The 26,418-nt window shown below is 40.0% G+C and overlaps 1 protein-coding gene and 1 long non-coding RNA gene across 2 annotated transcripts in view; both read left to right on the forward strand.

The window, feature by feature from the left end:
• The first annotated feature begins 309 nt into the window (after positions 1 to 309).
• NHSL1 (NHS like 1) overlaps positions 310 to 26,418 on the forward strand; it is a 206,201-nt gene continuing 180,092 nt past the window's right edge. Inside the window, 1 exon segment of the mRNA XM_039869773.1 lies at positions 310 to 1,035. Coding sequence (XP_039725707.1) covers positions 753 to 1,035 — 283 coding nt within the window. The 5' untranslated portion in view covers positions 310 to 752.
• Positions 2,865 to 15,768, forward strand: LOC120607930 (uncharacterized). Its single transcript, XR_005654273.1, has 3 exons — positions 2,865 to 11,789; positions 15,165 to 15,239; positions 15,743 to 15,768. It is a non-coding gene; the product is annotated as an uncharacterized LOC120607930 (long non-coding RNA).

Consider the following 26,418-nt stretch of genomic DNA (forward strand, 5'->3'; position numbering starts at 1 on the left):
CGCCTGACTCACGGCCCAGCGGGCCAGAGCGCAGGTGAGCGACCCCGCGGCCCCCGCGCTGCGTCCCGCCCCGGCCCGGGGGGCGGGCGAGGGCTCGGCCCACCAGCTGGTAGGCTTGGAAGGCGAGCGGGGGCAGCGACGTGGGAGCCCCGAGACCGTGCGGCCGAACCCGCCCCGGCAGGGTGCGCTGAGGCGCGGGGCCGCCGCCACCCCGCGGGCGCTGGGCGCGGCGGCCGCGGGAGCCGCAGGTGGTTCCCCGGGCCGGCCCTTTTCTCCTCCCCCTTTCCTTTCTTTCGCCTCCCCTCCCTCTCGCCCGGTGTCGGCGGCACTTCCCCCGCTTCCTCCTCCCTCTCCAATCGGGAGGGAGGGAAGGAGCCGCCGGCTCTTTCCTGCCTCCCTGCAAACTTCAGCGGGACGCGCGTCTCCACTCGCCGCCGCGCGCCGCGCCCCCCGCCCGGGAGCTGCTCCTTGAACTTCCTCTCGCCGCGCGGCCGGGGCCCCTCGCGGGTACAAGGGCGCGCTGCTCCGACCGTCCGGAGCGCTTCCCCGCGGCTGCGGGCTGCGGCTGGCTCCTCTGCCTCGCCGACCGCCCGCCCGCCCGCCGGTCCGTCCTTCCTGGCCGCAGTCACCAGGCTCCCCCTCGGCGCCCTGCCGCTGCCCGGGACTGTTCTTTGTGTTGGATGCGGACTCGCGCCCCGCGCCGACGGGGGGCGGCTTAAGGGCTCTGCCGGCCGGGCGGCCCGCCCCTCGCCATGCCCTTCCACCAGAGGACCGTGGAGCCCGCGCGGCTGCGCGGGTCCGAGGCGGCCGGGGCCGCCGACGCGCCGCTCTTCCGCTCGCTGGAGCAGGTCAGCTCGCACACCCTGGTCTGCCTGCTGGCGCAGCTCGCCGACCTGTCGCGCTGTGCCGGCGACGTCTTCGGCGAGCTGGAGGGCCAGGCGGCCGCGCTGGGCCGCCGCACCGCCGCGCTGCACCGCCGCCTCGACGCCCTGCACGCCGCCGCCGCGCGCCTCGACCACCGCCGAGTGAAAATCCGTGAGTGGCCGGCGGGTCGGGGGAGGGGAAGCAGGCGGGAGGCGCCCGGCGAGCTGCTCCCTCCCGCCCCCTGGCGGCCCCGGGCCGGCTCCCGAGCCGGCTCTCGGGCCGCGGCGCGGAGCCCCCCGGCGCCGCGCGAGTGTCGGGCTCTCGGGTGGGGACGCCCTGGTCCCCACCATTTGCAGGTGGCAGGAGCGTGCGGCGCTCTCCGACTCTCGGATTCGGGAGACTCTTGGCCGCGTTCATGGAGTGGGCGCGGAGAGTGGGAATTGGGCTGGCCCCGTCCCACTGCCGGATCCTTCCCTCTGTTTGTGTGTGTGGGAGGCTGAGAGGAGACCCCGGGGCGCCGCAGACAGAGGAGGAGCCAAGGTCTTGGGCAAAAGGTCAGGAGGAGGTAGCTTGTTTGAGATATGAGTATATAATGATTACAGTTCTTGAGACTTCGAGAGGATCTGTTTGTAAAAATCTCTGGGGATCTCAGCGAGCGTTGGGGCTGCTCGCCACCTCCCTGCCCACTGGGTACCTGTGCTCCTACCTACAAACAGAAGTTTGCAGACTTTTAGTGCAGGGTTTTCTTTTTTGGCGCTAATTTTTGTCTCTCTTCCCCTGCTCCCTACTGACCCAGCTCTTTGTGATTCAGAGGGCCTTGACCTTGAGCTCAGACTCTTGAGTCCCATGCATCTTTGTCCGACCTCCTCCGACCCTGAAAATCAAGTCTATGCCCTGACGTGCTGATCTCTCCAAGCACCCATTTCATTTCAGCAGCTTAACTAGCTCCATTGAATGAAGTAACTGGAATTTCCTGCTGGCCCAAAGCAGAGAAGCTTTCACTGTGATGTTTGTGTGGCTTCTCCCCTTTTTAGTACATGGACTTGATCATAATCCTAAGTGTAAAGGGTGAATTGGAGGTGGTTAATGGATTGCAGGGTGGGAGGGAGGTGGTGTAACACATGCGGAGATTTCAGTAGCTCTGGATGAAATAATCTCTTAGAATCACTTTATATGCACTCGAATAGCTGGTTTTCCATGTTTTTTTTCCTTGCTAGAAAAACAGCTATACTTTACCTTACATCCGGAAGAGTTCAAGTTTTCAATGCTTAAATACCAGTGAGATTGCTTGCTATAATACCTCGTTCTTCAAGTTGTGAATTTATCATGTGATGGTTTTACATTTTACAGTTCATCTCTTTGATTGTGCTGTCAACACTTCCTTATAAGTTGTGGACAGTTCCCAACCAGGGAGAGTCTCCCTGCCCCCAACACCAACCAAAAAAAAAAAAAAAAAAAAAGTCTGGAAAAAATCAAAGTAGTCTCATAAAGTTATTGGACACAAACAAAATATAACTGATTAATGTGAATATTGACTTCATGCGTCAGAATAGTCTGTCCTAATCGAATGTCACGGTCATCTAGGTAATGGCAAGTTGCTTCTTTACCTTTTCTATGTAGAGTATTTCTGTGTGGGTGAAGGAGAATTTCACCCTTGAGGAATGATGTGATGAGGCTGATCTGCTAGGTGAACTGATTTATTGTGGGAATTAAGAAACAAGAAAAAAACAAAAAAACAAAAAACTCCGTGAAGGTCAAGAACTTCTTTCGCTCGTTTTGTTTTGCATTTAAACATATAACTTTTCTCTCTTTGTATACATATGCACCAATAGGCTAATGTCCTTAGTCCAAATCCCCCAACTTCCCCTAAATTAACTAAAGTTGTCCTAATGAGTGACTGCAATAACTTTTTAAACTTTTCACAAGTTGTAAAATCTTTTGAATCTTAAATGGCTTTGGTTTTGTACCAGAAAACCTGGCTCATCTTTTTTTTTTTTTTATGATCGAGAAACAAGGTTTTATCGAATATAATTATGTCTGAGTGTAGAAGTGAACATATAGAGAATAGAGAAGAAAGTTGAACTATAAAGACATTAGTTTTCGTGGTTTTTCACCTTCACACACTTTTTTATATGCTAAGAAGCAAAAAACACTTCTGTGTTCATTTTATTTAGTTCCTGCTAGGATTCTTTTTTAAAAAAGATGTGTCAAACCTTGTTCCTGTGTAAGAGCTACATTTTGAAGTCATTTTGGTACCTTTTTAGGTAGGTCTTCAGAATAACACTCCATTAGAATGGACAGATAGACTTTTAGTCTTGGAGTTGACTAAAACTCCAAGAGTTGTAGTCTATTTCATTAACTCTTAACAAGAGTTAAGAGTTAACAAGTCTTGGAGTTGTCTATTTCACTAACTCTTAACAAGAGGGAAAATCGAGTCAGAGAGTTGAAGTGCTTTACCCCAGGTGATGTGGTAAAACAATATCACAGCCAGACCTAGAGCCCAGACTTCTGATTGGCTTACCTGTTGTCCCATTGCATATATCCCTTCCTTTAGGATGGCTTGGAAATGGAAAACAAGTTCAAATACACTCCATAAACAGTCCCAAGGATAACTATGTTAAGTTCATCCTTGTTAGATGAGTCTCCCAGGAGCAAGTAACAAAACTGAGCAGCTTACAGAAGCTGGAGCGCATATTTCATTGTCTGATGGGTCTCTACCAATAATAAAGGGTGTGATTGGAGCTATTTTAAAAACCTAAAGAGTTTATTTTTGCACTACAGAAACAGCATTTTAGTCCTGTGGGCCAGCCCTGCTGGTGTCAGTGATTCTAAGAAGCATTTCATTGTTTGCCATTCTTCAAAATCTCATAGGTAGAAAGTCACTCAAAATAATTTTTTGTCATAAGTTTGGGAGAATGCACATTACTATTTTTCTCCTACTCATTCTTAAATGCTTCTCTCCCTTAATGCTTTCCCTGACACTCCCAGGTTGGAGAGAATGGTCCAATGGCATCCAGGATGGGCATCAGGTATGCCTCCATCACTGCATTTACCAGTGTAGACCAAAGTTGTGTATTCACTTCTGCTCCCCTCTGCTAAATAGCAAGCTCCTTGTGGTCAGCGATGGCTGTAACTCTGTTTTACCAAAGCTCACAACAGTGCCTGGAATGTGATAGCTTAATTAATATTTGAACTGAACTAATATGTAGTTTTTTAGTGCTCAGTGTCAGGAAGTGTCAGCTCTGTAAACAGTCAAAACAGACTTTGCTTTGCAGAAATCAATAGACACCCAACCCAACAGCCCTGTTTGATTTTTAAGCACATGTTGATTTATTTCTTTTTGTAATTAATAATAACACTATACTTATGTAGTACTTTTATGATTGAAAAAATATTTTCCATGTTTGTTATTTGACACAAAAACCTTGTGAGGTAGTAAGGCCAGGTCGTATTATGCCCACTTTACCGACAAAGAAATGAAAGTTCTTGGACTAGTAAGAGACACACAGACAGACGTTGAGTCTTCTTATTTCTAGGCCAAAACTCTTTCCACTTTACCTTAAAAGTACTCCCTGGGTGAATATGAAATGTAATTGTTGAAACATTATATTTATAGGAGAAAAGATGACCTGCTGGCTTTTTTCCTTATGGTTCCAGAAAAGCAGATTTTTTCCCCCCTTAGATTCCTGAAGTGTTCCAAGTGTAGGAAGGTTTATTGTGTTGCACAACTGGATGGGGCATAGAGTCGATGTGGTGCTCAGCCTGTGCACCTGTACATGATGGCCTTGTTAGAATGTGAACAATTTTTATAGGTGAGATAAATGGTGTTCAGGATAGCTGGTTGGCAGAAAGATTGTATGGGCACCATCTTTGCATAAATAAGGAATGAGTTTATAGTGTCTGTTTAGGCAGAGAATATAGCCTCATGCTTTCTGGGTAATGCTCAAGCTTCATTGTACTTCACAAGGGACTGTCTCTTGATCCATCCAGAGGGCTGGCTGGTCCTGCTGTCAGTATTTTTGCTTCTTCCTCAGAATGAACCCTTTATGCAAGTGCTTGTCAGAGTTCTAAAGATAGAGTAGAGACTTCACTACACTTCTAAGAACAGGTTGTGTTTGTTTTCTATGCCTGCCCGCCTGCTGATAAATGTTTGTATTTCTGGTGGAATTGGTGTAAGACTTGCTTTCATTGGAACATACCACATACTAGGGAGAGTGTTGGTGTGGGAATTTGGTCTCCAGCCATCTCCAACCCTTGAAGGTCCCTACATGTATTGACAGAAACTGACAGCAGAGGGGCCAGATCACACCTCAGGTTAAGAGGCCATGTGAGGTGAAGCAGTGTTTCCCATACTTGCTTGACCTTAAGAGTCGCCTGGAACTCTGTTAAAGTTACAGATTCCTAGACCCTTCCTAACCCTATTGAGCCAGAGTCTCCAGTCTATTTAACCACTGCCACCACCGTGTTCTTGGAGCACTCCGTGGAGCACCGGAATGGACAGGAAAGCTCATCGGATTCAGAGCGAGGAGCCTTGAGTCTGGCTTGACCTCTGCCATTTTCTAACACAGGTTTTGAGTAATTTATTCAACACCTCCAGGCCTTAGTCTCCTTATCTGTAAAAGAGAGACTTGGACTAAATTAACCTCTATTGCCCTTTCCAGTTTGAGCATTTTGTAATTCTAATGAGGGGTTACTACTGTTTGATAATAGCAGTAGCTCTTATGACCTTGTAAATATAACTTTGATCAATAATCCCTCTCTGATTATTATGATTAGAGATAAAAAAAAAAAAAGAAGTCTTGGGTCTGAAATAAACTCTTCATGACTGTATGGTCTCTTTCTACTCACTTTTTACTGACACGGAGTGTGCATGGAGCTTCATGTCTTAGTCATTTAACAAACAGATCAGGCAGATACTTGTTTCAGATTTGTGTATATCCTGCCCACAGTCCATTCATGGCTTCCTCTTTATCTTTAAAAAAGTGCTAACATCTGTGGAAAGAAAATTATTTAAATATACTTGCTATTACTTGCCATGTGTCAGATTTCCTAAAATTGAAAGTTATTGTTTTAAATTATGAGGGTGTATCGTTTAAGCCAAAACCTCAATTTGCTCATTGACTCTTGGGTATTGAAAATATAATTACTTGATTTATAAAGCTACATTTAGGTTGAAATGATTTATCTAGCAATAATCCAGTTTTCCACTATATTAGAGGAAAATTTCATCTGTACGTATTGTTTTAGGATTGAGACTAGCAAATGAAAAAAAATTTAATGAGAGAAAAATAGTTGAAATTATTAATATTTTGGAAGAAAATTCAGGATCAGTAAAATAGTGCCATGTTTTTCTCTGGCTATCATTTAAATTTCTTTAAAAATCAAGTTTCAAGTATAAATAAAATAAAGTGGTTTGCACCTAGGCAGGCACCTACTAGTTGATTTACTTATTTAATTCTGTGTCTCCTCAAATAGATTCGTATCCTGGAATGAATGAATTCTATAGGATTTGAAGTTCAAAATCAACAAGATAGTGTTGATGGCCATCTTCCTTTCACGAGTTACATTTGTTAGTAGCACTTGAGACAAATGTAACAAAAGAGGCGGAGCTTCTGTTTTTGAATGAGGGCTCTTCTGAGAAAAGGCCCTGGGGGTCCTGGCCATAGTCCCTTGCCTTGTGGATTAAAAGACATATCTGTGAAAGTATTGAGTGTCACTCAAACAATTATTGACATTACCAATATCAATATCTAGGCAGCAGACAATTTCTATTTCTGGTATTGGGCTGTCTTTGGTGACTTTTTATTCCCTGATAATATGAACAGCTAATGTTGTCATGTGTGCTATAGGCTAGATACTTTAATACCTACAGCAGCTACATGAGATGGATACTGTTATTATTTCTGTTTGACAGATGATGCAACTGAGGCGCAAATAATTTGTTTGCTCACATTCGCAGCTAGTGAGTGATGGAGCTAGGATGTGAACCCAGGCAGGCTTATCTCCAGAGCATGTCTTGATGGTTCTATGGTACTGTTTCTTTTCCAATTATGTACTCAGATGAGGAAAACCAGTGCCAAGAAGATATGGTGAAAGCCTGTTAAATATCTGAGAGAAAAAAACCCTATGTCTTTTAGTCTTTTTCCTTTTTCTTCTCTTTTTTTTTTTGTTTTGAAACGTCTCAACTACTAGCAGATGGCCAAGAAATTTGAGACATGCATTTAAAGTACTTAGTATAGTGCCTGGCACCTTACTATCATTCATTTGACATTTACTGTCGTTTAGTTGACAGAGAAGGCTGAGTTAACATCTGTGTGTACGTTGATGTCCATATATTACCACAGATGGCCCAGTCCGTATAAGACTGCTCAGCCGAAGCCTGGGAAATGAAAGCTGACCAAGTGCAGAGGGAGAGCTTATGTCAGAGATAAACATTCTTATTTGAAAACCAGAGAGTCCTGTCCAATGATCCTAAAGTATTTAAAGTGTATGTAGTTCCTGACAGGAATGTGTGAAGGGTGGTTATTTCTTTCGGCCTCACAGGGGTTTGGCTTGTGGGGATTGGGAGAGCCAGCCCTTCTCCTAGGGCCTTTATGTAGGTAGATGTCCCCTTTCGCCTCCATTTCCTCCAGGAACTGCAGACCTGGCTCAGCTGCCGCTTAGCTTCCTGGGATTCCCTTTTACCTCGGGTGCCCAGGGGGCTGTCAGAGCCTAACCCCTCCTCCTGTCCGATTCCATATTCCCACGCAGAACCTGAATGGCTCAGCTTAACCTCAGCTTTCTTTGGGCATCTTGGAATGTTGTTCACACTCTTTCAGTCACTTTGTGTTTCCCACAGTTTCTGAATCATCAGATGCACCAGGGGCTTGGTTAAAAGCAGATTCCCAGAGATTCTGGAGATTCTGAGTCAGCAAGTCTGGGGTGAGGCCAGGAACAGGCCTGGCTAACAGGTACCTCAGGTGATCTGATTAACCGAGGTTTGGAAACACCAGGCCATTGTGTGTTGGCATCTTGTCCACTAAGGGTGGCAGGATCTTCCTCTGTTCATAAGGTATATTTCGAGTTATTCTGCTGGTGCTGAGTTGTAGGGATTACAAACCAAATAAGACAGGGTCCTTTCTTCAGGTATTTTACAGTTTTGAGTGGATGATTAGATATGTAACTAAACATCAAGGAATAGAATTAACCATTGTTTATAACATTATTTCTGGGAGGAATTCTGTCCCGAATTCCAAATTGCCAATTTAAATTGCGTTTTTAGAAGATATCTAATTCTTAAGTCCTGTCTGTATATTTGTGGGACAGTAGCAGTCCCACACTGATTTCAAATGTTTGTAGCATATTTTATCTAAAAATTATATTCTAAAAAGCAAATAGAAACGCTTCTGGAATAAGATTTTTTCCCCCTGTGGGATGGTGGAAATTTCTTTCTGTTAGTACTGCTTTATTTTCACTTATTCTTCTGATTTGTTTTACAAGAAATTCACCCCATGTAGAAAAGCAGTGTCTTGCTTTGGGAGGACAGACAGCTGTTTCAGGTTGTTCCTGTAGGGAATCCTCTATTAAAGCTTGCCTCTGCTCCCTCTCTGCCCGCCACCTTCTGATTCAAAGCTGGTAAACGTGTTATCAGTAAAATGTAAAGAACTGTGTAGTAATTGGTTGATTTAAATTTCAGTGACACATGGTAAAATATAATGGGAGCTTTCTCTCTGACACTATTAGATATCTGATAAAATGTTCTGAAGACTCAGAGACCGCGATGTGGAGCAAAGGAAATTGAATTAAGCAGAGATTCTGCTATCTGTGCATAATCAAATTATGCCTGACTGTGTTGGCATCTGAGAATTACCATGGAGATGCACTGTGGTTTTTTCCCACCAATGGTCTGGCCGCTGTGACCACCATGTAGACAAGGACCCTGTCTTCCATCTCTCAGAATATAACAGTTGTACTCATTAGCTAGCTGGTGGCATCTCAGCACCAGGCAGCCTGACTACACAGCCTGGGTTCTTTTACCTATACAAGATGGTGCAGCCTAAACAATCTTACGTACATTTTCATTTAATTTATTGGCTAGGCAGTACATTTACATTGTTGGAAAAAATATATAAAAAGCTATGCAGCAACGTCTCACTTCTGCTCTGCCCCTATATGCATTGCCCTCCCCTCAGCCCCAGAATAACCACTTTTATTCGTTTCTCCTCATTCTTCCAAAGTTTCTCCATGCAAACATAAAAGTATTAGTTTATGTTTTTTTCCCTCCATTTCTGGGACACATAATTTCTAGATTATCCTGTTGCTCTTCTTTATTGGTATATATAGTCCAGAGTGGTTATTTTCATGATTTTCCTCTACGTCTTTTAGCTGATTTCTTTTTTAATTTGTGAAATCCCAGTAAAATATGTGTGTGTGTGTGAGAGAGAATGTAATTAATTTGGGAAAAATAAAATTAATTTTAAAGTGGATTGTTAATTTAAGTACTTTTCTTAATTTTTTTTTACTGATCATGTTTTGATTTAGCTATATTTTAAATCATCTCTTGAGCTTCCCAAGAGATGATTAAACTTTTCCTGTATTAAGAAAGGAAAAGGGAGGAGGAACTTCTGTTAAATGTCTGTAACAACACTGTGTAAGTTGAGTTTATTTAAAAGCTGGCATTTTCTGCCTTTTATCTGAATATCCTGCATGCTGAATGTGAATTACTTCCTGACTTGGGAGGGGTCTATTATGGATACAGGGCTGCATTTGAATTTTAGTGTGGAATGTTTTACTCAGTGACTTCATTAGCTGAATGGATGTATTTGATCATAAGGTCTGCTTGATATTTTAATTTCACTGGGTTGGTTACTACTACTTTAACTGTGGTACCAGGTATGGTTTGGGAGTGCAGTAACACTGACAGACATTTAAATGAAGCAGCTGTCATCATTTGAGTTATTTTTTTCCTGTTTGCTACCTTGCTTAATTCAGTACCTTGGTACTGAATTAGTATAGAAAAGACTAATTAAAGCACTATTCCTACATTATAAGTTTTGTGTAAATAAAAGTATATTAAAAAGCTTTCAGCCTTACAAAGTATGTTATAAAATCGTTCTGATGATAAAATTAATGTACGTTCATCATAATTTTTGAACTCGTAAAGTGCCAAGAAAAAGTACCATGACCTAGAGAGTATCCATTTCCTCTTCTTACTTTGGTTGATATGTTGATATATATGGATCTATGTATATGTAACGATAGCAATCGATAGAAATTTTAACAGAATGAGGGACATCACTCTCCGTATGTAGTTTTGTGTCCTGATTTTTAAAACTTAGTTTATATCCAGAGGCTGTTTTAAATAGGAGAGGCATTGGGTGCATTACCCTGACAAGCTCTTATTTTGCTTCGGCTCACTGTGCGTGCACGCAAGAGTTATTAAGTGGACAGAAATTTGTTAGTTCTTCTGGAGCTTCCTAAGTTTCCTTCCTTGAGTTTAGTTATTTGTGAACCTTTCAGTTGTGCTAGTGAGGTAGGTAGCCTTGGAGAAGATGTGTTGGAGTGCTGCCAGTTAGTTCAGTAGATTGCTAAGCCTTTGATGTTATCTCATCTTCTGGAAAAGCAAACCGTATTTTATATCTAAGATTGTTTACCCACAATGACAGTTCTCTGTATCTTTACAGCAAACTGATCATTGACTGAGAAGATAGTAGTCGCCTTCCTTCCTTATTGGTTGGTTAGTTGAGCAGTGTGTGTGTTGTAGTAATTGTGTTCCTTTTTACCCTCTGAAGTTACATTTCTTTCTTTTTTTCCACTTAAAAGAACACACAAAACACATAAACCCTTCCCTTCCCCCTTCATCAAAATGGCAATCAGACATCCCTCTCAAGGTTTCTCACCTTGGCTGGTGCCTGCTCTTGGCAACATATGGGTTTGTTTAGATTGAGCTCAACAAGATTTAGAAACAGAGGTGTGTTAACTATCTCTTGCTGCAGCTTTTGTTCTTGTTTTGTGGAAAGATGAGGATTAAGCTTGTTACTTTTATTCTGAATGTTGGATGGTTTAATTGAAAATATATAGTCCGTAGAAAAATTGGGGGACTGGGCAAATTCATCCATGATAATGGTGGCAGGCGATAAAGGTGTTAAATGGTGGGAGGGGGAATGTCTTTGAGTGCCATGAGTACTTTTGACGTAATCTAAATATGTTGTTTGCAGATTGCAAGGTCTGCTCAATAATAGTCTTAATAATAATTTATACTAACATTTATGGGATATTTATAGCTAACATTTATAGACTACTTACTATGTGCCAGTTTCATTTAATCCTCATAAAAACTGTATAAGAGAGACATATTATCACCCCCATTTTACTGATTTTTACTGAGTGGCACAGAGAGGTAATTTACCCAAGGTCACACAACTGGTAAGTGGTGGAGCAAAATATGATACAGGTGAATGCTGCGTTTAAACGCTTTATTTGAATAGTTGTAATTTTCGTGCACTTTGAAGTTTATTTTAATATTGAACAATTTCTGAGTTTGGCTAGGGGTTGATAGGTGTTTTCCATTTTATTCCGGTAATTTTAAAACATTGTGCTGCTAGCCCAATGGAATAACATTGTCTGGTTCTTCAAGATGCACTGATGAAAGGGACCTTCGTCTCTAAATACAAAGTCTTTTTGTTACTGTCTCCCATCATTCTGGCCTCTTTTCAGTGTCTTAAGTTAGGTGGTATATGAACAAATCGAACTTCTGGCTTATTTTTATTCGCTTTGTTAGAGGAAATTTTATTCTTTCCTTTCCCCTCGCTCCCCAAACTTGCTATATTTAAATACCGGGACAGTGCGAAATGCCATCTCAAGCCTGTACCTGCTGGATATTGCTTAGGTGGTGATGGAGGATGAGAGGCAGTGAGGAGCCTCGCTGGCTGATATTCTACTCTCTGGTACGTTTTTACCTTTATTGTTGGAAAATACCTTCCACTACTGGTGCTGGCTGGAGGCACTAGCCAAGGGAATTGTGACTCATAACCATTAACTTATATTAGCAGTTCTCAAAGTGTGTGATTCCTGGGCCGGCATCATCAGCATATCCTGGGAACTAGCTAGAAATGCAGAATCTTGGCCCCACCCCAGACCTCTTAAATCCCAGACTGCTTGTTAACAGCCCCCCAGGTGATTCTGATGCTGAAGTTTGAGAACCATTGTCTGTAGTATCATCTGGCTGGGGGCCAGAGGAGTGAATCTGCTTAGGGACCTGTAGCCTGTGCTATGCCTCAGGTGGTGACTAAATTCCCAGAGGGTTCTTTAAAAAGCTTCTGCCTCTAGTCCAAAACAGTCCAGATTTAGGAACTAATGCTTCATTACCATACAACAATGAGAGTCTGGCTGTAAGAGCCTCTGAGCCCCTACCAGTTTGTGCTTCTACAAGCACACTTGCTAGTGGGCCTTCACTAGTTGGAGGTTAGAAACCTGGCCCCTGGAATTGTTCGTTGTCCTCAGGGCTAAGAGCAGCCTCTCTGATTTCCCTTTTCCCAGGAACTTTAAACAGCATCCAGAGAGCAGAGAGGTGACTCACCACAATCATAGGGTAGGGACATACTTTCTAAACAAAATTCGAGGAGAAAGGATTATTTTTTCTAAATACTGATTACATAAAACCCCCATTTCTATATTTTAGTGAGTGCCTCCTGAAAAACGTAACTAGGAAAACTCGAGGCAGACATGGGAAATTTTACTTGTGGATGGGACATAAACATTTGAATAAACATGAGAAAAATGTGCTAGCATGAACATACTGAGTAGTTCGTGTTCTCTTGCTGGTAGCAGAATCCTACTTTGCTTTACTCGATATAATTTAGTGTTTCAATTGACTACTTTCTTATTTATGTAATCTGTCCGTAAAGTAGCTGTTGGTACAGTATAATCCACTATAATTTGGAGAAGTCAAAGACAATTGAAACAGTTTGATAAGAGGAGGCCAAGATTTATTAGCTATGTGACCTTGAATAAATTACTTAATCTATCTGTGCTTAAGTTTTCTCTTCTGTAAAATGGGCACTGTAGTCATGGTTGTGCAGATAACATGAGGTATATAGAACAGTGTCTGTCCCATAATGAACAATAAATTAGTTGATACATACTTTGGAATGGCCCTTACTAATTTTTAAAATTGCTTTTACTTTTTTTTCTGAGTGTATTATAAAATCTAAATGTAAATGAAGTTAAGACATTGGAATAAAGGTTTGGACTTAATCATTTGATTGGACTCTAATAGTGTGAAGTTCCCAATGAGTGTGCTTGTATTCTGGTTAATTGAGTTTTCTAGAAAGCTGATGGTTAGATTTCATAATTGGGTTTATTATAGGACTTCATTCAGGTCATTGTTTTGAACATCATGCTAATTCAATTCTGAAGGTCTAGAATATTGGATTAATTTTATTCAGCATGTTCTCTAAAAACAGTGTTTTGATTACATCTCTGATAATGAGTTTGTTTTGATGTCATTTTCCTCTTTTAGAATTGAGATCAGATAAAATCAAGTTAGTTATGGGTTTTAGTTTGTTGAGTTCCAATGAGTTGGTTTTATCACACACGTAATTTCTAATTTAGAAACCTGTCAAGTTATAATAGTTAATTTGTAAGTCGTTTTGAACTTGTAATATATTTTCTCTTCTAAATCATGCTTCAAAAGCATGACCAGGCACAGGGCAGCCCCCTAAAGCCTGTCCAACCTGAAATAGAGATACCCAGACCTATAGGGCCACAGGGTCTAACCATCATATAAGAATTTTCTGTTGGAAAATGGTCGATACATGACAACCAGGATACAGGATCACATTTTTCTGCTCTCTCAACCCCTTCCCTAAGTTGTGTGACCCTGGCTTCATCTATAACATGAATGATTTGGATCAGGCCTCCATATTCCCTTTTTTGGGGAGGGGAGGGGTGTGGACTTTGATTTCATGATAGCAGAATGTGGAAGTGGAAAGTTTTGAAGTAAGGCATAGGATAGTCTCCAGGGTGCTTGGGCATATGAGATGAAGCACTTTTAGGCCCTGTGCTCAACAGAATCTTGGCTCAGGGCATTCACTGCAGGCGAGAGTTCCAGGCCAGGTGAGGGGATGTGAGCCACCAGCAGCCTGCAGGTTCATGCGGGGCAACTGGCAACTTGTAAGCAGAGTATTTATATCTGTTTGTAAGTAGGGGCCTGCTTGTGGTGAGTCTAAATTTTTTTCTAGGAGATTTTAAATGGCCCAAGTTCTGTCGTTTTATCAGTTTTAAAAGCCCACTTAATTTTTTCTTTTTTACTTATGTCTCTTTTATATGGGCATGTATTTGCATTTGATTTCTCTTTTGCAGTTTTTATTAAACAAACAATATGCAAAGCATTAAAGATCCTTTCCACTTCCCCTGTGTATTCTCTGTAAAAGGATCTGAGCTGTTTATAGAACCCAACAAGCTTTTGGTCAAGTACATGTTTTTAGATCGTGTTGTACATGTAAAGAAAAGACAGACTTGAGCTTGTTAAAAATTGTTCCTGTCAAGTCCCATGTAGCTTCACTTGTCAAACATGACTTGAAAATGTTTTCCCCAAGTGTCCATGTCTTAACAATTTATGTTCTTGAGGGAGTTCCTTGGAAGGCATTAAATTCTGGGAGGTCACATTTTTCTTTCAAGTTTGATTTCCAAAGTGAAAATGAACTTCTGTTTTTTAACTTCAGCCTTGAAAAAAATTCAGCGAAGAGCTTTTAGAACTGTGCTATGATTGTGTTATATGGAACTGGGCTTCCCCATCTCCGTAGCCAGAAATGAATCTTGACAGCTTTCTTTGTAGCTATAAAAATGGAGAGTAAGGAAGAGGAGGTAAAAATGCTGAGTGTGGGAAACTGTTTTAATCACTTAAATCTTAGCGACATAAATGTTTATTTATATTAATGGGGCAGGACCAAGTAACAATAGTCTTTTTTTCTAGTGAAATATTTTCCCCCATGGGAAATCGCTTTGCAAATGCTTCAGACTTTCTCATGTGAATGGCAAAAATTTAATATTTAGCATAATTAGGAAATATACAGTTTTTACAATGAAATTCTAATCAGAGTGGTATATTTAGTTATTCATTTTTTCTTGATTATTTGAGCTAATGGAAAGAGGCAGTAGGAACAATCTAGAAATATTTCTACTGCATTAAGTTTTTAAAGGGAATAAATTTCATGGTTTGAGTCAAAATGTAGTACTTTAAGTTGATCTATGGTGAATATCTGTTTTAAAAAGGATTGGAAAGTGTGTTCTGAATTACCTATTATGTCCCTTTTGTTAAGGTATGTCTTGTACCCTGTTTCATATTAGAAATAGACCATACCTCCTCTCAGGTGGCATTGTGGATCTAGACCAAGGTGAAGTAGTCTTTTAATATACTGTGGTTTTTGTTTTCCTGTGTTAGAGATAATATTAAGTACTTTAATTTTTAAGTGTTATTGTTGAGTGGTGGGTGGTCAGAGAAATAACTATGAAGAGGGAAGAAAATCATTAGGAGGCGGCACTGATAAATTTCTTCATTGACTAATAGTCATTGCAGCACCTTGAAAAGTAAAGTATTGTCCTTAGTATTCAAAGATGTAACTACTAGGGGACTGTTTAAACTACCTTTTTTGGCTTTTCTTTAATGTCTGTAGAGGATTTATGGTGATTCGCATCATGCTGTATACATTTTCCTGGACGATGAGCTGGCTTGATAGCCATGGAAATGAGCCATAGAATTGGCTCATGTGAAAAACCTATGGACATGGGTAGTCATTTAAAATTTTTAGCTCATTTTTAAGAAATTTACTTTCACATCTCTAAACATCATGCTGGTTTTGCTATACTTCATTTTTTTTCTTTTTTTCTTTTTTTTTAGGTTTAAGGTATTATCTATTGTCTTCTTAAGGTGAGGATTTAACTCTTTATCCTTACCCACTTCGAACCCCGACAATCCACGTTTACCTCCCAGCCCACACTGTTTAGTTCAGCATTCAGTTTTTACATTGACAGTGGACGCTGTTCAGAGCAGGGCCATATCATTAAACAATGATTATTTTTCCTTTACTATATATTCTTTCTGTTTTCCCTGGCATTAACAGTCCTTTTTGATATATGTATTTTAATGTGTTTGTTTTTATCTCAACTTCAAACTCTGCCCTATCAGTATTTTCTTTTTACCTTAAGAATTATACCAATTTCATCTGGTTTTTAAGAGGTTTCTCCCAGATCTGTCTGATCTAATCTCATCTAGGCTGGTTTTTCTTCGTGGCTAGTGTGTGGCTGTGCCTCTGTGATCTTTCTTACCATCATCCTGGAAATTTCCTCTCTTCTGATGTCTGTGTCCTCTGACACCTTCTTGGTTTACTCCGTTTGGGTGGAGCTCTGCCTCTGGGCTGCTTTTAGGGTCAGCTCTTTAATCCCAGTGTTCTGAAATTTCACATTTCTGATGGTGTGTTTGGTGTCTATGTGTGTTTTAATTAATATTGTTGGATATTTGATGAACTGTTTGAATCTAGAAACTCTGTAGTTCTGAAAAAGTTTTTGAATTAATTCTTAACGTGGGATCTTCTGGACTGATCGTTAAACTTTATCTTTTCTCTGTGCTTTTTCATGTCATTGTCTTGCGTTACTTTCTGGGATATTTCTTATTCTTTCTCTTCCCGTCCTACAGAGCGTTTCATTTCTTCTATCAGGTCTTTAGTTTCCAAGAGCTCTTTTGTTGTTGTTCTGAGTGCTTTTTTATATAACACCCTGCTTTTAGCCCATCACTGTCTCCTCTCGTCTCTTGAGAATATTAGTTTTATAAGTTTTTTTCACCTTAAATAGTGTTTCTTCCAAGTTATTTTTTTTCTGTTTTGGTTTCTGTTTTAGTGATTTTTCTGAGGTGTCTGGTAGTCTTTGGTTGTCTACTATTTTCTAAGTGGGGGAACAAAAAGGCTGATGGGAAGATCTGAGAGTTTGTGAGCTTGTCATTGGGGTGGGCAGACTTTATGGAGGGAACCCTGCTGTTAGGTCATGGAGGGCTGGTCAGATTCTCCAGAGAAAACTCTTCTAATCTCTTAGCTGGAGGATGTCCTGGCTGTCAGCTTTCCTGGGGCTCTGTGGAAAGGAGGCTGGGGGTCTGAGCATTCGGAATGCATCTGTTTACTTAATCCTTCTACTTTTGGTAGGTTCTCAACCATGCTTTGTAGTCTCAAGCCAGAAACCCTGTTTTAACCTCTTCTGAGAATTAACCTCTAGTCTCCTGCCGGGGCAGGTGAGGGATGGTCACTGGTGGCTTGGAGAGTAGGGTGGGGGAATGCAGGGTTCAGACTGCTTAAGCAGTTTTCAGCCAATCCTTATTTTATCTGTTCTCCCTTTTCTAAGACAATTGGTTCACCTCTATGGCAGAAGTGTTCGTTAGCTCCAACGCCTGAGCTTTGGGAACTCTGCAGTGTAAATGGTGTCGGTTCTTAGTTTTCTTCCAAGCTGCTTTAGAATTGGCTTCTCCAGTCTCCCGGCTTGTATTGCTAAATCTTTTAACTATTCCAGCTTCTAAAAATGTTCTTGTTACCTTTTCTCTCATTCTCCCCATCTTCTTAAAATTCCTTTGTTGTAGTTTTAGTGGGACTTTGAGAGGGTTCTAGATTTGATGCTTGTGTTCAATTCTTTGCCTAGAATTCCTGGACACTTTTTAAATGTATGTCTTTCTCAAACAGAACACCTTTCCCCCCATGCTTCCTGTACCTTCCCTGCTCTGTTGGGTAGGAATCCTTTTAGCCATCAGGACAGAATGAAAGGGTCAGCTTTGACTTTTCCTTTTCCCTTGCTTCCCGCCTTATATTATCCAACCAGTGAACAATTTCTTCCTGAACGTGGGCTCTCTTATTCTGTAGAATGTGTCACAAGGTCACTGTGTTCCCGGAAAAACTATAAAACTAGCAGACTGGACAGGGGCTGGATTAACAGCCTGTCCTCGCGAGCCTCAATCCGTTCTTGAATGAGATACCTCATTTGGAGTGCCCTGTCTGGTCCCAGGAGAAGAAACAGAAGCTGAGTCTTCAGGTTCTCTCATTTTTTCTCTCAGGGCTGGATGAAATGGACACTCCATTGAGGGCTGATAGAAGGGAGAAAAACTCCTATTTTGTTTTGTTTTTTTAATGTCACTACCAAGACTAGCATACCACTCACAACGTTTCTGAAACCAAATGTGTGGGTCAAGCAGTTCTGCCACCAACTACCTGGAGATAGCAAAGACCCCACAGGAAAAGGGCTCAGCCCCTCAAGGCTGCCTCCCCACTTCAGATGGCTATAAATCGGGGCTTCTCACAGCTCTCTCCTCAAGTTTGAAAATTTGCTATAAGCTCACAGAATTCAGGGAAATGCTTACTTAACATTTATCGATCTATTATAAAGGGTATAATAAGAAATATAGATAAAGAAGTGCACATGGCCCCAAGCCCTGGAGCCCCTGTCCCTGTGAAGTTATGGTGAGCTATCCTCCCAGTGTGTGGATGCGTTCACCAACCAGAAACTCTCCAAACCCCATCGTTTAGGGTTTTTAATGGAGGTTTCATTACATTGGCACAGGTGATTAAATCATCGGCAATTGTTCATTGAACCAAGCTCCGGCCCCTCTGTTTTTCCCGGAGGTTGAGGTAGAGGTGAGAATAGTGTGGTGGGGCAGAAAGTTCCTATCCTCTAATCTTGTGGCTGGTTCCTCTGGTAGCCAGTTACCTCATCAGTATAAATTCAGATATGATTGAAAGGGGTTTGCTATGAATAGCAAAAGATGTTCCTTTCACCTTTATCACTCAGGAAGTTCCAAAGGTCCTGGAAGCTCTGTACCTGGAACCCAAACCCAATATACGGATATTCCTTGCATCATAATATCAGAACTAGACACAGGCGACAGTATTATACTTAGCCCAGGCTTTGTCATTTGGGGACCACATCCTTTCAGTAGTCTTTTAAGAGTTTTCTCTCTTTAAGCGTGTCTTGGTTCATCAAATTAATCTTGCACTTTGCTTCCAGAATGTTCCTAAAACACTCTTCCTTATGTCACTTCCTTAGTTGAAAACTTATGACCTGCAAAATAAAATCTAAAGTCTTGACATACAAGGCACTTTCTAACCTGATATGCGACTATTCGTGCTCAGCAGCCAGGCTTCTCGGTCCCATCTCTTTGCTGACTGTGTGACTGGGGCCAGGTCCCTCACCATTCCTGATTTCCTGCTCTGCAACACGGGAGGATTGTAATATCCAGCTTCCAGAGCTGGGTGATGATCAATTGAGATAAATCTTATGAAAAAAATTTATGAGCTGAAAGTCTTAGAGATCTAACTTATTTTTTATTCATATTAATAAATGTGTGAGTTTGTCTTTTATTTTTCTCTAGCATTAACCCTTTTTTCTCCTTAGCTAGGCTAGTTGGTGACAGTTCTCTGACTATAACTTGCTCATTTTTGCGCCCATACTTTCTCTTTACGCCCTAGTTAGAATCGATAAACAGCTGGATTAGTGATCGATTATTTACGACTGACATTTGCTCTGATCGGTTAGGGCTTCGAGCTTGGTGTCTGTGCTGAGAGTATTACTGAATGTTAGAATGATGATCTTGCTTATATTCTGTCTTAGAATGATCTGCCCTTTCTATGCTTTGTGTCTAAAATAGTACCTGTATTTCTGGGCAGAGTTCAAAATCCCTTTATTTCCAAATGTCTTTCTTTTCTACTTGAGTAATAATAAAAATTAGAAAATGGTTTGCTTTTCATGTTATATATATATCTCTGAGTTCCAGCTAAAATAAAATACAAACTCCTCAAGAATGGGAGCTGCCTTACGCTTAAGATTCTTTATGTGCACACACTTACCAGTGTTCAGAGAGAGATCCAAATGTAGTAACAGTGGAAGTTGAAAAGTGTTAGAGTTTTGAAGATTTTACATTCTCGTGTCTGACACTACAACACTTGGATAAGTTATATCACCTCTCTAGGCCTCTGTTTCCTCATTTGAAAAGTAGGTAAATGAGATAACATGATATCTAGAACCCAAAGTAAAAAAAAGAGGGGTTTTGTTTGTTTTTAAATTCTTAAGCAGCTACACAAGATGTGATAGTATGAACTGACCTCAGATAGACTGGATGAATAGGGAGAGGAACTGAATTTCTGGTGATTTCATTCTATAGTTTGGTTTCATTATATATGACTTTGGTTATGGAACGCAGCCGACATTTCTTTATTTTGGGGTAATAAAAGGAATTATATTTTCCTTGGAGTCCTGCTTAAAGTCTAGACTGTCCATGCTGTTTTAATATTTGCCACATATGTCCATTTAACGAGTTCTTTCTGAGTGGTCCTAAGTTTTTCACACAGTCTATAACAAAGATTAGAATATTTTTTTTTCTGGTTTCAGAGGAAGAGTTAAATATTAACAGTTAAAATTGTAGAACTAGAAGTAATGAACTTCAAAGTCTTATTTCACAGATATAACTAGTTTTGACAGTTGGTGTATAACAAAAGGATTTGAAAATCATAGGTGCTTGCCTGTAATGAATATCTCATTTGGTATTTCCCTTTCTAAATAATTGTTAATGAGTATATGGAAAAGATGTGAAAGTAGAGAAGATAATGAATAAAATAAAGATAACATTCCTTGAACAGGCAATTAAAGGGTCTAAAAATCTTTCTGTTAGCTGTTCTGCATTTTGACTTACTTGGGATTTGGTGAGTGAATGAAATTCTAGACAAGAACTGAAAACATTGTGGTTGACCAAACACAGACATTTTATCTGCTTTCCCCCGCATTAGTTCTTTAGACTAATGTCTCAAATATATGCATTTCCATTCAGTTCTTTCTAAGAGAAATTATGTTGTGTTGAGTGATGTTCATGCTATCCTCTTTAAATTTTCATCTACATTCACTTGGATGTTTTTTGCGTATTTCAAATTATGATATAACATGAAAATCAAAAATTTGGGGGTAGACTAGAAAGAAATTCTTGGTGTTGCAGTTTTGTGTTATTTCAAGCTGTCTTTTAACAGTGCCAAAGGTTGTTTCATTGTTTTGTTTTGTTTTTTTCCCTTCCTTTTACCTCCTATGCACATCAGTAGAAAGGAGTATTTTTAATTTCTGTGAAAAGGACATTGTTATATGGCAGAATATACCTTTTACTGTTCTAGAAAAAGCCTTCAACTAAAGCACTGATGTTCTAAATTGTTCCTGGGCTTTGAACTCTGAAATAGCCCAGGAATAGGCATTTTAAAATTCTACTTTGTTTTTTCTTGTTATGCTTGTGCTATTAAGTTCAGAGATGGGACTCTGCTTGCCTGATCCTGCATATTACCTCTGACTGGGGTTTAACTTCTAGTTCTTTGCCTTTGCTAAGGAACTGTATTAAAGGGATGTTGACAGCAGTAGTAATGAGGGCCCCAAAGTTTCCCATGGGACTCAGCTCGGAATGCTAATGGTTACAAATAGAAAGACACATTTGACATAAACACACACACACACACACACACACACACACACACCCCAAAAAACCTGACATAAATATTATTCTATACATTTCAGTGAAAGCATTCTTTTTGAAATAGTCATGTTGAGAGAGTATGTGTTTAATCCAGTGTTGCTGGTGTTGCTAAAAACATTGCTGAATTTTTTAAAAAACTGAATCTGGATTCTGTTAGCACATTTATGTTTTTGGTTTGTATTCATGTATTAGTTGTGTGATTAAATTTGCCTTGAAAAGATTCCAGTGTTACAGAATTTTATTCTCCGCAGTCACCAGACCTACTCCCCTCTTCAGAGTTAATCACAGTCAACATTTTGGTATCTGTCCTCACAGCCCCTGTCACATTGTTTAGTCATCCTCCTATTGATAGACATTTGGGTTGTTTTTCAGTTTTTACAGGTATTCTAATTTTGACATAGAGTCTCCAGACTTATTCCTGGAATAAATGCCTCAAGATTATTAATTTGAGAGATGGTATTGATCTATTGACATATCAGTTGTTATATATCGATATATAGGTGGTGTGTGTGTGTGTGTGTTTAATTCATCTTCTTATTTTATGTTGACCATTATAGTAGCTATGGCTTTTGAATTGTGTTTAGTCTTATCAGATGGTTTTTCTGAACTTTTAGTTAAATAAACGTACTTTGATTCCTCATTTTCCTCATTTCCTGTTTCCTACAGCTTGTTTTTCTGACTGAATCTACCGGCTCTTCCAGGGCGGTGGCATTTGCCTATGTTGTGAACTATTCTGGTTGTCCTGTGCCTTCGCACTCTCCTGCGTTCTCGACAGACCCTGTACCTGCCCATCTCTGAGCATCTCTATATACATCATGTCGTGTTCATACTTTACGGTGTATGTCCTTGCAGATCAAGTGCCTTCAGAGCTGACAGCTTCAGGGTTTTACAGCTCATTTCATCCCCAGCAAGACACAGTGTATGTCAAATACATGATAGAATACTGTAGTGAAGATAATTGCAGAGAGCCTGGGGCTTAAACTGCGAGGGACTTGGTCACTAGGTAGAAAAGCTTGGTGCTGAATTCAGTGCGCAATGGGAAACTAAAGCTGTTTAAATAGAAGGGCGATAGGATTATAGCTCTAATTAAGAAGATTAAGTGGTAGTAATATAAGGGATGAAATAGGAAACCGAGGCAGGAGTTGAAAAATAAGGATACGATTAAAGCGGTCTGGCTTGTCTTTGTGTGAAGATAATAGAAAAAGAAAGGAAGTAATATTTTGGAATGGAATTTACCACTCATTTGACAACTCAGCGAGGTCAACATTCACTTATTCATTCAGTTAACTTCTTGCATAGCACTGGGTTCCAGGCATGGAACCTTGGTGGTAAGGTACAAATGACACCAGAAGTCAAGGGTGCTGAACGTGTTTGGAGAGTAGATGTCCTGCAGAATGATGGTGGCGGTTACAGACATTGTAAAGCCAGGAAGGAGAAATGATTTCTTTGGATAGTTTTGTTAGCTTTTGGACCCCTAGAGTTTAAGCTGCCAGGGAATATTCAACAGAATGTTGGCGGTGTGAAGTCTTTGGAAATAGAGTTTGGATTCGATCTGTGTGGAGGTTATCATAGAAGTGAAAAATTACAAAGAATTAGATTTTGAGTCATTAGGAAGTTAAGTTGATCTGGGTTATGGCTTGGCGTAGAAGCCAAGAATTTCTGAAAGCCCTCCTCCACTAACAGAAAGGTCAGTAGACAAGAGGACTGAGAGGTGAACACTGAATTTGTGTGGGGGAAACAAAAGATGGAGAAGAGGCAAAATGAAGACGAAGAGCTGAAGAACTCCCAATTTTATTGCATCTGTCTCTTATTCCACTTTTCTGACTTGGCTTTGTGATGGTTAAGTTTATGTGACAACTTGGTTAGGCTGTGGTGCCCAGATGTTTGGTTAAACTCCAGTCTGGATATTGCTGTGAAGGTTGTTTTTTTTTTATTTTTTATTTTTTTAAATGTGGTTAACATTTAAATCAGTAGGCTTTGAGTAAAGCTGGTTACCTTCCACAACGTAAGTTGGTAGGTCTCATCCTATCAGGTAAAGTTCTTAAGAATAAAAGACTGAGGTCCCCTGAGGAGGAGATTCTGCCTCTTTACTGCCTTCAGACTCGAGCTGCATTATTACCTCCTCCCTGGGTCTCCAGCCTGCCTGCCTGCCCTGCACATTTCAGACTTGCCAGCCTTCCCAATGCATGAGCCAATTCCTTAAAATAAATCTCTTTCTGTACATATACACATCCTATTGGTTCTGTTTCTCTGGAGAAGCCTGACTAATATAGGTTTCAGCATAACTGGAGTCAAGTTGTATTTTCTATTTACTGAACTTGTTCTTTAGCACTTAGCTCCATCCAGCTTCTTTAAGTCTTTTGACAGACAGTTCTCCTCTTGTCAGGCAGTTATTTGATTCTCTTTTGCTCAGTAAGTTCCCTGTATGTACCTCTCTCGTGCCATTATATTATCATAATGGCTTGTGTGCCTGTTTCCCCAAATGACTCTATGAGCATCTTGCAACCACGGACTTTCTCCTACTTAGCTTGTATAGCTTGGGTAACCAGCCTGGTTAGCATGGAAGAATTTGTTGTTATGTGTCTGTTGAGTGAAAGAGTTTAGCTCTGACCCAATACTGGAAAGAAGTTGCAAGAAGTACTAAATGGAAAGTGTGACCCAAAAACACCAGAAGAGATTGGCAGCATCTTTGCACTCGTAGTTGGCAGAGGTGAAATGTATTATGGTGGTTTGGACAGTACAGTGAACCATTATCTAATCAGTGTTTGTTTGTTTTTAAATTTGTCAAACATTTATTCAGTTATGACTTCACTAGTCATGCCCAGATAAAGCTAGTCTTTAAAATATTCCATAGAGATGCTTTCAAGAAAACAGAGATGTATCAAAAAGGAAAAAGAAATGCTTGTAATCTCATTTCCCATAGGTAACTATGAATATTTTTTTCTAATGATCAACCTAGAATTTTTAATATATTCAGACATATACAATGATAGCATATGGTTTATGCTGTTTTGTTACTTGCTTCTTTCAAGTAAACATGTCATGACATCTTTTGCTATTATTAATTGTATATTATTTTTAATTCCTGTATAATATTCCATTACAAGGAAAGATATATTACTTAATTAGTCCTCTTATATTTGAACATTTAATTTCTCTCTCTTTTGCTATTTTAAACGTGGGTTCAATGAACATATTTGCACATGTGTCTTTATGTACTTGGCTATTATTTCCTGAGAATGAATTGTTAGAAGTAGAATCTCTGGGTCACAGGTAGCCGACTTTATTTTTAAAGGTGGTTTTTGCTATATGTTACCTAAGTGCCCTCCATAAACGTTTTACCAATATATCTTAATGCCAGTGGTGTACGAGAATTCCATGAAATGTGTTCTTAAAACATGTACAGGTATATGACTGACTGATTTTTTTTTTTCTAGGCCAGATTGCTTTTTCTTAAGTCTTGAATATTCTGCATAAAATCTTGTTCAACCTGTTAAACCTTTTAGTGATTCTACCAGGATAAATTAATAGTCATCATATATCTATGCTTGTTTGAACAAAATGCTCAAGCATCCAAAATATGAGTAGCTAGTCTTGCAGCATTCATCAGTGACTCATTTGTTTGTTTGAAATGAGAAAGATAGGAGGAGGTAAGTCAAATGACTATGAATCTTCTTTAAAGGAACCGTAGTACAGTATGTAAGATCAAAGGAGTATCCCCAGCCCCAACTCTTGGGGGGTAGAATATAGCACATTCAATCATGGTAGATCATCTTTAAATGTCAAACTATGTCAGATGATATAACGATCAGTTAAAAACAGTGGTTTTCCAAAGGCCAGATCATAACATTTCATTTCATACCTTAATGTGTCTTCGGCAAGAAATGTTAAAAAAGTAATATTGTAGCCTCAAACTGAATTTTTCTCATGTAGGTTATAATTAGGCTATACTTATAACATTTTTTAATGATAATCCAGGAATCTTTTAGAACAAACAAGGAATCTATGAACGCTGTGGTGCTTATTCCTGTTTGTTGTTGTTTGTTTGCTCATAAAGCTAATTTTATTTAACATAAAGGACTATCATTTATTCTAAGATCATTTTGCTGAAAAAAAGATTTATTCTAGGAATAAATTTGTTTTCTTATTGAAATTATTCAAGACTCTTTTTTTTCTACCTAGATTTAATTTATTCTCAATTTAGCTCAGGGACATTCTAGGAACTTCAAATTTCTAGCCAGAAAATGAAGGCATGGTTTCATGAGTCAGTCCTGGTTTTTTATCTCTGTGTAGTGCTCCTAACTAATGGAATAACAGGTAAATCTGAGAAATATGAGAAATGAAATGTAAATTTTTCTCATATTTAATCATTTTTATTTTTGATTAAACATTATTAAACAATTATCGGAATTTTGAAAAAGTATGGATAAACTTAAAATAGTTCCCATGGCATCTGTAAATTAAGGAAACATGTGGGACTGAATAAATTTGTCTTTCTGTGTCTTTGGTTTGGTCACAGTTCTCTCCTAGAATTCAAGGGAGGAGTACTTTCACGAAAACATTTCTATGTAACCCAAGCTTGTGAGTTTGATTCTTTAAATATGCAAACGGAAGTACTAAGATACATGTTAACCTAAAATTTTCTGTGCTCAGACTCAAGTTACAGATCATTGAAACTTTACACGTTGCAGTATAGACTAATTAAGAGAAAGAGGAAGTGTAAAAAATGAACAAGTGAATTTAAAACATGGCACTGATCCTGGATGTGCTGCCGCAGAAGGGGAATTACTAGGTGTGGTTCCTACTGTTGGTTGGAGTTATAACTGCTGCGTTAAAACCCCTGGGGCTCCTGGATCTTCAGTTGTGCAGACTTTTTACAAAAGGTGTAGTATTTCGAATTGGCAAAGGAATAAGGAATGTGAGGTGTTATGTGAAGGAAGGACATTATACAAGTTATATAATTTAGAAAGGGTGTGGTCGGGGAAAATAACTCTCACTCTTGTAATTATTAGCTTGTTAGATTAGTTGCCTGACTTCAGATT

Source organism: Pteropus medius, unplaced genomic scaffold (genome assembly GCF_902729225.1).
Source record: "Pteropus medius unplaced genomic scaffold, Ma_sr-lr_union100, whole genome shotgun sequence".
In the NCBI taxonomy this organism is placed as follows: Eukaryota; Metazoa; Chordata; class Mammalia; order Chiroptera; family Pteropodidae; genus Pteropus; species Pteropus medius.